Here is a 13,510-nt window from a genome sequence, read left to right as displayed (position 1 = left end):
CAATCGTACACAGCATTTAAACAAACATTGCACATTCTTACCCTTCTACTCCCCCGAAATACTTCATCTTGTCCGTTATATCGTTCATATTGTTTACGGTGGTAGGTAAAATAAAAACGCGGAGGCGTTTATCACTGTAATAAAGACGAATCGGCGGTATTATTTATGATAAAATAATTCTATTTCACACACAACAACATGCCACGAACGCTATGTCAAACTAAGAAAATAGAAATATCAAATAAGATAATTTGAAAATGAGACTTGTGACAACTGACAAGTTGTGAGTGGATTTAACCTAAATTGAACTTTATAGACATGACACCTGATAACTGACATTTTAGTGATGTATGAACAGTGACGGGTCATCGTTGAGTTGTCAGTTTATGCTAAAAACGTCAATGTTAAATTGTACAAAGAATCATTCCATAGAGAATGTAGAGAGAGCGCTAAGCAATAGAATATTTTTATTTTTTAAACGTCTTATGCATGTATAATAATTTATTTGATAATATTAATTTATTTAACTATAATAAATTATAATAAATACAAAACAATGCAATGGACTGTAGGTGTATCGGTTTTAGTTAGTTACTTGTAGTTGTAATTCCACTTAAAGGGAAATAAAACAAAAATAAATAATTAATCGTATTTTTGTATTGGAATTATTTAAGTATTTATTTAATTAATAAATTATAATTTTACTCTCACGCTGAATCATCACTTTCTCCGATTTCTTCTGTTCCATATATAGGGTATGTTCGGATATGCACTGCGACCACGGTCCAGTGTGACGTCAATTTAGTATACTGTGAAGCCGTTCCTTTATAGTTAATTATACTGGTCACTATGTAAAACGGAACGCAATCACGTATACTCTAAGCCGCATATTTTGACGCAGTATTCAAGTGAGTGCATTAAAGTTTTCTAGTACATAAAAAAAACTGTTGTACTGTCAAATTAAAAATATCTGGGGTTAAGCTGTAGGTATTGTTTATAAAACGTTAGGTACTCGAGTGGTTTTAACTGATCACGTGATCAAAGTACAGCGAGTACCTTACCTCGAAAACGCCAGTGCTCACAGTAGATTAAGGCGGCGAGTTATGACGTCATATATCTCCCTAGGGTACTGCGGCAGTATACTGGCAGTCCATAACGGAACGAATTCTTCTACAGTGATTAGTGAGAGCACTCTTCAGTGCACGCTGTGCATATCGAAACATAATCTAAGTATGCAAGTTTTGCGAGTCAGTAAAAATAATTCAAAAATTATTAATTTGTGTAATTTGCTCTCTTTTTTTAAAATAACATAGTATAAATTAAACACGATACTTAAAAACATATTTTTGAGGTTTGATTTTTTTGTAAAACCACCATGTAGTGTAGTAATATGAAAATGTTTCTTCATTTTCTTTAATCTTTCCTAAGCACTGCTTTCCAATTTTCCATACATTTAAAAAAATTACAAGGTTTATGTGAGAGTGCCTCGAGCATGATTGTTAATACCGAAAACTGTTTAGGACTTACGACACACTTACGTTTTGGTATTTGCGAAACGCATATCGACAACTCTACTATGAAATAATGATGTAGGTATTAAAAAATATTAAATAGTATTTCATTATTAAACGTCTGTTGGTGTACTCCGTTCGCTATTATTTAATTAGGGTTCCAAATAAGTAAAAAACAACAGAAATTAGTAACATCTCGTATAATACTTTTACATACCTAAAGTAATATCTTGAACATAAAACACTTAGGTACTTTCATATAATATGATTTTTTTCTCTTACTATAACTATTTACATTTTGACAATTTACATAGGAGAACATGTAAATTACACAGCTGATTTTTCTAACTTAAGCATTAAGGGATTATCATGGGTTTATTATCAATACCTAATAATTTAGTTAGTAAGTTTAATTAAAATATACCTAAAGTTATATACCTACCATATTGCTGTTGCAGGTATTGTTGCTGTTGTAGGACCACAGAGTACTTTTTTTTATAACATTGACTTTTGACTTTGGAGTCATGTCATTTTGTGATCTATTAAAAACTTCGACCAAACTGACAGAAAGTGTCAATATTCTATGATTATATTTTACATTTACACATATTAAATAATAAAATAAAAAGCTTGTGAGTTTTGAAGCATTATTTGAAGACAATATGTAAATTGTAAATGGAGTAAAATTTTATTGACAATTAGTAACACACTAGCTTCAAACAGATATCAATTAACATTTACTAATAATAAAAAACTCGCTAGAAAATATTGCAAACTGTCTGTTTAGCCCACACAAACAGAAATAAATTAGTATAAGACCACATTGACACACAGACAGAAAGAAAAACTAAGGTAATGTTATTACAAGAAAAATACTTTCTTAACGTAAATTATGTATTGTGTATAAATTACTCTGGCAAAATTTGGTTCGACTGGTCACTAAATTAACTTGAGACTACGTAAGCCAAGCATTTAATAGCCAATTTTGACAGCTCAGTCTCTTTCTATAGCAAATTAAAGCAATAAATACATAAAGAGGTTTTCATTTCAAAAAGATTTTATACAAGTATATTATATCATCTTTATTCGAGACTGTATATACAGGGAAATATTTACAAAACCTAACAAGAACTTGTTAGGCATTCAAACCATTGCACCAAAAAGTATTGCTAGTATATTAGGTGAGTATCAACCAACTTAGGTTTTCAGTAGCTACCTTTAATTAAGAAAGTGGCTGTCACTATCAAACAGTCACAAGTACATAAATAACTAATAAATAATTGGTATCAATATAAAATGGCGATAGTTTAGTAATAGACATATCAGCTTATTATATACATTTTACAAGCACAAATACAAAAATACAAACTCATTTTTATAGTTATGTAGTAAGCATTAACTTAATATTAAGGTATCATCTAGTTAACCATTAAGTAGTTTAGCAATGGCACCAGTATATTATTTACTTGATAAATTATACCTTACTCTATATCAAATACAAATAGTATAATTGATACTATTAGGTAGGTACTATAGGTACATATAAAAATTCTTTTTTTAATGTTATATAAACAATGCTTTTTATCTACAATATCTTAATTTTATCACATTTTTACAACAATTAAAATCATAGCTAATTATATATTTACAGATTAGATACATAGGTACTTAATTATTATTTAAATAAAACACTTTGAGGATTAAAACACATGTGATTCTAACTGTGTGTGTGTTTTGATCTCATTTTCTGGAAAGGTCATTGAAACATCGGGTTAACTAAAATAATAATATGAATTAAACTTTTACACAAAATCTAATGTAAAAACTCAGTTACAATTACACATGTTTTAATCCTTGAAAAGTGTTTTATTTAAATCTGTAACACTTGCGTTTATCAAAGAAATAACCTAATAGTTATGCTAAATTCTATAAGAGTAGGCCCTGGTATGGGTTTTGAGCTTAAGTCTTTTCAAAGGGCCAATTCTGAATAATATGACAAATGCACACTGCATGTGCATTTTCATAAGTGTTCATGCTGGAGGTAAATCTTTGGGTTTATTATTTAAGAAGAAATCTAGTTCAAAGAAAGAAGAAAAATTGTCATTGTATGTAATCTAACTTCTTGAAGGTTAATTATGAACAATGCAATATAGGACATTGCACATACAGAATAAATGCCTCTTGTGCTTTCAACGGTCAACCCAACTGGTGTACCTACAGTTTGGAGACCATAGGCTACCAGGGTAGTATGTAATACTTATTGATTAAAATATAATATTCCATAGGTTCACAAATAAACAAATTTTTTTTTATGATGCGGGATTTGAACCCACGACCTCCGGTGTTCCGTCGCGGTATAAAATTCTGTTTGCTTTGTTCAACTCTCAGGTTGTGGGTTCATCTACAGGATCTACTTTCAGTTGATAACCTGCTTAACCCCAATATTTGCATATTAGGAAATTGACTTGAGATGTCGCTCTTGTAAATCTAAACAATATGTTATGTGTATTAATCCAAGTGAGGGTTATCACTTTAAAAAAATCATAACATATTATTCCATAGGTAGATATGCAGTTGGTTGAGGCTGTAAAATGAAAGTAAATCATGTAGATGGAACTTCCGCCTTCGACTTAAGGGTCAAATGAACATGTCAAAGATAACATATGATGCATTATTACAGGTTGGTTAGCTGTTTAACTATGCATCCATTAGGTTATGAGTGCCAGATGCGTTTATATTATACTGATACTGCAAGTATCAACATGGGTGTTTAACATTAAAAATTTATATAAATCCTAGTTTAATTTTTTTTAAATAAATCTGGTTATTTGGTAACCCACTTTCGATATAAATTTTGATATTAAATTTAACGCCATTTTAATATCTATCTACAACATTTAGAATTGTGCTTTACATTGATTTATTTTAGCTCATAGATTACTCTAGATAAGATTTTTACACGGTTTCTAACTGATTAGTATAAAAACTACTTATACGCAGGCGACGGATTCAACATGAGCGTTTTGCCGTCGCAGTGCGCATCGTCACCTGAAAACAAAATATAGAAATGATAAAAACTTCCTCTAAAAATTAAAATTGACAAAACCTGTAAATGCACTTCGAATTTCGACATATGATGAAAAAAAATACCCATTCGAATAAGTATGCCTTCTGAGGCACACCTGAGAACAACCGGCGCAAAAAAAAATCGCGCATCTCTGCGGTAATCGACACTGATAAACACTGTCTAAATTTGAGCTGTTTTACATTGCGACTTATGAGCTGCAGCCAAAAACCAGGGTCGGACTGCCACATTAACGACTTCTAGGTATTTCATAACGCCTTTGGTTATTCGTCGATGTTTGACTCATATAGTATTACTAATTTGCACTAATAATGCCCCATATAATTAGGTAGTCCATGATCAGGTAGATATCTTACAGTGAGAGGCTCCTTTGCACAGGAAGCCGGCTAGATTATGGGTTCCACAACGGCGCCTATTTCTGAGTAATGTGTAAATATTACTGTGTTTCGGTCTGAAGGGTGCCGTAGCTAGTGAAAAGCGCAATTGTGGTGCCGCTCAGAATTTTGTGGTTTTTCAAGAATCCTGAGCGGTACTTCATTGTAATGGGTATGGCGTATCAATTATCAACTCTTCTTAAAATAACAGTATTGTAAATATGTTGCTAGCTTTTTAAGAACCGACCTATTGACATTAGGATCTTGTTCTTCTAAGGAGTGAGAATGCACGTGGTTGACTCTAATACGCCTTGCCTCTGCACCGTCTGACTCCCTCCGTGATCCTCCGCTGCGACAGAAGCACTTGCAAATTATTCGCTTGAAGGCAAACCTGGAACACATAAAGATTATGGACTCAAATAAATATCCAAAAAACACAAAGGCAGCCAGTTCACACGTTGAACTGGTATTAAGCGTATCGTTGTCCAAAGAAAAGTGGAAGGTATTAGACGAGGGTGGTCCCTGGGTGATAACAACTGGTCAAGTTAATTGTCAAGTGTGCATCCAAGATGAGAAGAAATATTTTCCTAGATATTGGCCCATTTTAAAGTGTAGTGCGTTATATTTGCTTAGGTTGTGAGTAAATTCGAACAAAGCCTTTATAGCTTTCGGAGTAATTATCCTATCTTAACCCATAGTTTTCAGGGCAAACCAGGGCGGTGAATCGTGATGGCCAGCGCATTGTGCGGAGTAACACATTCAATTTCGTCGTCATTCCATTATCTGATCGTCCTGCTCGTCTCGTCCCTTATTTTCATAAAAAATGAGAATCATAGTTTTTGTTTGGACACGCACACACACATACACAAATGGGATGTTTAGAAATAGGTAATAATTAGTATTATAATACAAACCTAAAATCTTTAGAAAATAGTGCATATATAAGTGGGTTGATGGCAGAATTGCAGTAACCAAGCCAGAAAAGCACAGAGAAGACTAACGGAGTCACGCAGTCACCACAGAAGGCCCGTACAACGTACACGCTGAAGAAGGGAAGCCAGCAGAAGACGAAGCCTCCGACAATGATGCCAAGAGTTTTTGCAGCTTTCGTCTCCATCCGGAACCGTTTGACCTGAAATGATATATTACATTTTGACTATAACCAAGTTTAAATGAGTAATGAGTTTTGATGAGACGAGGTTTTTTTGCCCGTCCTTCTCAGATTTGACGCCTAAATAGTATCTTTTCAAATGTAGTAATTCAGAAGATTATTAGATTAGATTTATCAAAGCCGAGCAACCTTTGCACGGCTTTGACCAGTATGGCCATCACAAAAACTTAATCAAAATAATCCGATTCAAAGTGACGACCAATTCCATCTCGAATCAGCGCCAGGTTATTGTTAACCGATGCCTTCGCAATATTCTTGGTATAGCCCGAAAAAATGATAACAATCACATTTGGGAACGCTGTCATAAAGTGTCGACCGATGAAGAGATTAAACGCCGGAGGCAAGTGCTAAATTGGAACTCCCGAGGAAAACCCAAACGCAGCCGTCCAAAGCAAGCTTGCCGATTGTCAATAATGAAGCGGAAGCCATGGGAAATACCTTATATGAAATTAAGAAAGATGCTCCCTGCTCAACTAGGGGATACAGGAACTTAAGTCAGCGCTAGTAAAGTGTCGCTTTGATAAGGTCAGTTTTAATGTTGAAATAAATATACCTGAGCCTTAATATTTCTCTTGCCCATTCTTCTAGTTCTTGGTTTATCCTCCAGTTCATCATAAAGTGGCCCAGGAGACAAGTGATGCTGCGACCGAACCCTCAAGCGGCTTTCTGTAAGCTCCCTTCCATCTCGCTCAAAATGTACAGCATACAACGATGGACTAGGTGATCTACTGGAAGATCTAGAGTTCTCCAAAGCCGGGCAGATTTGTTCAGAAGATGGGTAGGATACTGATATCTTGATTTTTTCATGCGCTCGCCGGGCACTTGAATGTCTGAAATAATCAGTTGTATGTTTGGATTACGATATTAACGTATTTAAATATATTTTCTGTTAACGATTAAAATGCGTGTAATTAAATCTGTATTTTTGCCTTAGTTCTAGATATTCTTTACCGTCTCAGTCTTTCAGGCGAAGCACTAAGAGAGGTGCTGGTTGAATGATTAGAAGCATTGGAGAGCGGTGAGCCATGAGGTCTTGAAGCCCTTCCTCGATGTATCCGAAGAGTAAGTCTGTTGTCGTCGAAACGATTTCCTAGGCCTGAAATAAAAAAAAAACTACTTAGTCTTAGATGGAAGCGTAGATACACGTTTTATTAATTGTAAAAAGAATAAATAATAATCAAATAGCATAATAATAATAAATTCTCTGTGACTAGCGCCCACGGCAGTGTGATTAAAATTATGTTTTTTTGATAGCATAATTGGTTTGTTTGAAATTTAAAAAAAAAATATATAATTCTCTATGTTACCGGTTATGTAGTTCTTCTACTCGTGTATTCATTTAATTGTCACGCTGTATATGATAATGATACCTCGAAAATGATGGTAATTTTATATTGTAAAGATAGATAAACTGATTGATTTTAAAAATTGATTCAACAGTGTAATGTTTAATTACGACTCTACTTTGTAAGACTTTGCTATTAAAAAAGAACAAGGCGCTATGTTGTGTACTTCATAATATTAAATTAATGTTATAAAATTCAGTCAGGGAAAGCGAAAGCGGCTAGAAAGGATAAAAATATAAATCGACGAATAGTTTGGCAGTTGCATGACGATACGCCGAAGTAAAGAAATACCTTTAGTTGTCCTGAATCCCTGGTTAATTGCCTTCGTAGTTGTGACTGCAGCTTTGTAAATTCTCCAATAGAAGAAGAGCATCACAAACATAGGTATGTAGAAAGATCCCAACGCAGAGTACACAACGTAGCCTGCGTCATTCGTCAGCTCACAAGTCCACTGACACGGTGGATGTATGTATCCGCCTTTGCTTGCGTCTTCCGGCTATAATGATAAAAAAAATGGTAAGTAAGTGCGAGTCATTCGCGCGTACGTAGTGTGACGATTCAGCGTATAAGATGCACTTTTTGAATCCTTTTGGATTTATTTAACTAGCATGGCCATTTCGGATATCGCCATCTTTGTTTTTAGGGTTCCGTAGCCAAATGGCAAAAAACGGAAACCCTTATGGATTCGTCATGTCTGTCTGTCTGTCCTTACGTATGTCACAGCCACTTTTTTCCGAAACTATAAGACATACTGTTAAAACTTGGTAAGTAGATGTATTCTGGGAACCGTATTAAGATTTTCACACAAAAATAGGAAAAAGAACAATAAATTTTGGGGGTTCCCCATACTGAAACTCAAAAAATTTTTCATCAAACCCATACGAGTGATATATCTATGGATACGTCTTCAAAAATGATATTGAGGTTTCTAATATCATTTTTTTAAACTGAATTCACAGATACACAATTTTTGCTCCCTTAGATAATCATATATCCACAAATACTATTATATTATTGTTTTTACACTTTTTCACAGCAACGGCATTTTTAAAATATTTTATTGCGACGCAAACTGATCTGTCACAGACGATGGCAAATCTCATAATGGCGGCCGATCGGCTTGTATTAGTGTAAGCGTGGGGCTATGTATTTACACGTTTACCGGCTTGTTATGGTGCCTCACTGTTATGTAAATTGACACGGAGTCCTTATGTTTTTACTCGTCCTTGGATGAAACTTCCAAAGTGGTCCAAAATGCTCCCCCCCCCCTTTTACTTCTAAAATGCAAAAATCCACCGTATACTTTACGTTTTAATACATGATAAATAATTTAATTTAAAAAAAATACACTATTATTAAAACATCGATCAAAGTTACAACGAACTACAAGAACTTTTTATATTATTAAATTACTTGCTGCTGCGGAGCCCTTCATGGGCGAGTCCGACTCACATCTAGCGGCTTTTTATTATTTGTTGTTATAGCGACACTATTAATATTATACACCCAATCAAAGTTCAGCGATTTATTCCTGTTTATGAGATGACCGTCGAACAGCGGGTCTTGGTAATATGGTTTCCGTTGATTACCTTCTGAGTATGCGGTAAATACGTCTAAGTTAAACTGTTCTATTGTCTTATTATTATTATATTATATATTAATATTATTATTCTTCTTATTGTCTAGACAGAATTTTGAATTTCGACTTGATTCAATTATTATAATTAAAAACAAACATGATTTACAAATTATTATAAGTTAGCACGCGCTATTTATATTTATTTAAATATTGAGCCGATTGATCAAAACACTGCTGTCAATCCAGAGTGATTCAACTGCCAGGTTCTTAGTTATTGAATTTGCAAATCAGCATAAGTTTCTCATGTGACCAATAAGGCGCTAATTCCTCATCCGCTTCGCTGCAAGCTAGCGGTACGACGATCGACTGCGGCATCCTAGAGTATATTTTTAAATAAATAATATATAAGACATGTTGTCTAATAATATTATCAGTTACAGTGCATAGTTATATTTCTACTGCCTTATTCATAATAAAACGCTTTTCGAAGGTATAAAGCTATATTAGTTAAAACGTGTTCTAGCCTATCGAACGTTCGATAAAATTCCTTATTCATATTCGTTAGATAGATCTCACATAACTATAGTACACGTCTCTATGGTACGCAATGTTGCCATTTCGTACAAAAAAACATGATTTAACTAATTTAATGAGGAACTGTCAATGGAAACAGACATCTTTTCAATGTCAATGCTTTGTCAGATGTCAAAATAATTTCAAACTTCAAAAATCAAAGTTTTGAAATCTATCGGTTGTCAATCTATGACGGATATCCAACAACTTTGAACGGGAAGCTATATATCATATTATATAACGAACAGCTGATCGATGTCGGCCATGTTTTTTTTGCGTTCGAGTGCTTAAAATAGGTTTATAGAAGGGTCCTAGCTACTATAAGTCACGTCAGCTTTATCGAAGAGATAATGAGCGTTATAGCTCGAATATGCGATTATGAATACCAGTTCTTAACAAGCACATATTAGCGATGTTTTAAATCTGCGCTAAGTCATTATGAATAAGACAGCTAGCCGTTAAATTAAATGATACCAATGAATTCCATTCACAGCAAGACTATCGGCCGACAAGAAACTTTATGGGTAACGGATTCTAATAATTATTATTTCTAGCTCGTCGAACGAACGCCTTTGAAACATCTCGCCTTTGTTTTTCAAAACCGCCCGCAGTTTTTCTTTAGTCCATTCCGCTTTGTAGCCTAAAGATATTTTAAAGAAACCAACAGCGCTTCTCGTTTTTAAGATGCATCGTGTAATTAGGTCGAGGTTCTTGAAAATAAAAATATTTACTTAATGAGTAATTCAAATCTGTTGAGTTTTATATATTTAATGTGAGTAATTTAAATTAATATTAGTAAGGTGGGTCTTAACTTTAGATATACAATTTAGATGATCTATGTATTTAGGTATCTTTTTTGTCTAATTTAAGTTTAACTTGGTCTTTGGTTAAGATTTAAATGTTTGCTAAGCGATTACCGTTATTTATACTAAAATTATAGAGGTACCAAAAGTTTGTGAGATTTTAGGGGGTAATCTTTGGATTTACTGAACCGATTTTGAAAATTCTGTTACCAATAGAATTCCACATTATATGTGAGTGTCATAGCTATATATCAAGCCGAAAAATAAAAAGACTTTTTCCTGGTAGTCAAATTTGCAAAGTCGGAGAAAATTTAAAAGTTTGCACTATAAAAAAAAACTACGTTTAAAAAAACCGACTTCAAAAACTGAAAAGTATCAAATAAAACCTCAAACCTTTACCTTTAATATTAATAACATACTTACTATTATTTCTATGTGCTACCTATTGATAGGTTTTAAGTCAGTGCCTCGGTAACTTTGTAGTGTAAGTTAATAATGATAATATATCATCAACCTGAATGAAAACTCCTAAAAAAGCCATACACAAAAAACAGCTATATCATCCAGGTAGATAAAAATTTCTTAAAAAAGTTCATAAAATAAAACTACTGGGCCAAACTATATAAATTTTTATGGGACCAAATGGCATCTATTTCGCATCGAACTAAAGAAGAATTACCTAAATCGGTTTATAAATCTCCGAGCTATCGGTGTACATACATAAAAATACGGGAATGCTAGTCGTACTCACAGACTATATGAAAAATATAATACAATGGGACTTAAAACCTTGATTAGAAGATAAACCTTGATTGAAAGTACTATAAAGATATTGACAGCATATTTAACATTGAAAAAATATAGAATAGTTTTGATAGTTATAATATTTTTTGTAATAAAAATACAAAGATAATAATATGTCCTACTTTGGAATATATTATCCGGAAGAAGGGAAAATTATGTATAATCTCAAAGGTATATATTATACACAGACTAGTAAAAACATAAGGACTCCGTGTCACCTTAAATAACAGTGTAGCACCAAAACAAGTCGATTAATGTGTAAATACATAGCCCCACGCACACACTTACACTATTACCGTCCGATAGGCGGCCATTATGAGAATTGTCATCGTCTGTGACAGATCAGTTTACGTCTCAATAAAATATTTTAAGTATGCCATCGTGCGTTGTGAAAAAGTGTAAAAACGATACTTTATATTTGTGGCCATATATGATTATTTAAGGGAAAAAAATTTGTGTAACTAGTATCCCCCGTAGCCGCACACACACTAGCATAACGGTACTTCACTTGCTAATATCACGGCGCGGAGTCCTTCTTTTTTTACTCGTCCGTGATTTATAACTATAATAAATATTAATAATAAGCGTTCTTCATTTCTTACGTCATAACTTGTAACAGATATTAAACTGACGATATTGAAGGTTTTGGCATGAAGTAGAAAGGAATATAAAAAAAATTGCAGTAAACTCAAATCAAATTAAAAAGAATATTTGTAAAATTACTTGTAAAAGTATTATTTTGCAGTAGAGATTTACTTGAAATCGACGAAAGACAGTCATTCCAACTACCGCAGTCATTTCTCGAAGTTAAAGTTCTATTAAGCTTCACCGACGTCTCAAATATTCCATAGAAACGGAAAAAATTAAATCTTTCCCTTTTATTTACTTAACATAATAATACATTTACATTCAGAACCTAAAATAAATAGACGGAGCACATTGTGTTGTTTTTGCAAGCTCTTTAACGATAATCCAAATTCAAATATTTTATTCAATATAGGCTAATCGAACACTTATTGAAAGTCAAAAACTAAAACCCATTCGAAAAAGTATGCCATTGTGGGGTGTAAAATGGGGATGAAAGTTGTATAGTTTGTAGCTTATGTTTTTTGTTATTATTAAAATGTATTGACCACAGCAGTTTGTTGTGTACCTATTATTTGCAAAGCGACTATATTAGAATAAATATGCTGCCCAGAGTAACTATTGCACGACGTCGCAGGTAAAAGCTAGTTATTAAATAAAAATAATAAAACAAACATCTTAATAATAATTGAAGTCTTGTAAGTGACTTGTTTCATATCCTGCAATCTCGAATTAAAATTCTAATCACCTAGATTAGAAAAAATAACATACGATTCAGCGAAATTCCTTCAACGACCGATTCGCGAGTCAGCCACTCGTCCAGCATGTAATATTATGTAAGTATATCTACTACTAGCTGACCCGGCAAACGTTGTTTTTCCATATAAAGTATAATTCACGCGATAGTTTTATAAGTAATAAAATATTGCCTATATTATAGCCTGTACATCATTTTGTTCTATTTTCAATAGTTTTTGCAGCGCACGCAAAAATAGTTTTTCGATTTTACACCTTGTGTTACAAAATAGCAATTTTATTACGGATCCCTAATTTTGAAAAAAAAAAGCCTATAGCCTTCCCCAATAAATGGACTACCCAAAACTGAAAGAACCATTCAAATCGGACCAGTAGTACCAGAGATTAGCGCGTTCAAACAAACAAACAAACACTGCAGCTTTATAATGTTAGTATAGATATATACAAACCCTTAAGTAGGTACTTTCTATCACTTAGATAGTAGATGTTATTTTTGTTATTATTTATAATTTATGTCCTATTATTAAGTATGTAGTACAAGTAGCATTTATGGTTTTTTTTTTGCTGTTACTAGAATAGTATTATCTCGGTAAGTGAATTTTGTAATTCTTTAAATAAAAATTAGAGATAGAGATAAATAAAGTTTCTGAAACCTCATATATCATGGCTCTGATAAGCAAAACTGTAGCGGAATTGTTGCATTTTGTGTGATATAGTCACATCACCCTAGGTTATGAATTTAATTTGACCTCCGAAGCTCACAAGTCATAATATCGACCAGTTTAGCGCAACGGTCACCTGTATATTAACAAAACTCTATTATTTTATTATTTTACTACATATTTTATTAGGTTTTTCAGAAATTTGTATATTCACCGAATTTTTTTCTGCCGGGTGTCTTATGATGGCCAAGGTTTTTTATC

The 13,510-nt window shown here is 33.2% G+C and overlaps 2 protein-coding genes across 2 annotated transcripts in view; both read right to left on the bottom strand.

Annotated features, from left to right (window-relative positions):
* LOC126977178 (N-acetyl-D-glucosamine kinase) overlaps window positions 1-222 on the bottom strand; it is a 41,638-nt gene extending 41,416 nt beyond the window's left edge. The window contains exon 1 of the mRNA XM_050825892.1: window positions 42-222. Within this exon, the coding sequence (XP_050681849.1) occupies window positions 42-88 (47 nt within the window). The 5' untranslated portion in view covers window positions 89-222. The remainder of the gene's footprint in view (window positions 1-41) is intronic.
* A 2,125-nt stretch (window positions 223-2,347) lies between these two features.
* Window positions 2,348-13,510, bottom strand: part of LOC126977175 (octopamine receptor Oamb) — a 182,993-nt gene continuing 171,830 nt past the window's right edge. Inside the window, exons 5-10 of the mRNA XM_050825888.1 lie at window positions 7,779-7,983; window positions 7,093-7,237; window positions 6,695-6,971; window positions 5,885-6,102; window positions 5,218-5,361; window positions 2,348-4,559 (exon numbers count right to left, since the gene is read on the bottom strand). Coding sequence (XP_050681845.1) covers window positions 4,556-4,559; window positions 5,218-5,361; window positions 5,885-6,102; window positions 6,695-6,971; window positions 7,093-7,237; window positions 7,779-7,983 — 993 coding nt within the window. The 3' untranslated portion in view covers window positions 2,348-4,555. The remainder of the gene's footprint in view (window positions 4,560-5,217; window positions 5,362-5,884; window positions 6,103-6,694; window positions 6,972-7,092; window positions 7,238-7,778; window positions 7,984-13,510) is intronic.

Source organism: Leptidea sinapis, chromosome 44, assembly GCF_905404315.1.
Source record: "Leptidea sinapis chromosome 44, ilLepSina1.1, whole genome shotgun sequence".
Classification (NCBI taxonomy): Eukaryota; Metazoa; Arthropoda; class Insecta; order Lepidoptera; family Pieridae; genus Leptidea; species Leptidea sinapis.
The sequence above is the reverse complement of the archived record's forward strand: the minus strand, read 5'-3'. Positions and strand labels throughout refer to the sequence as shown.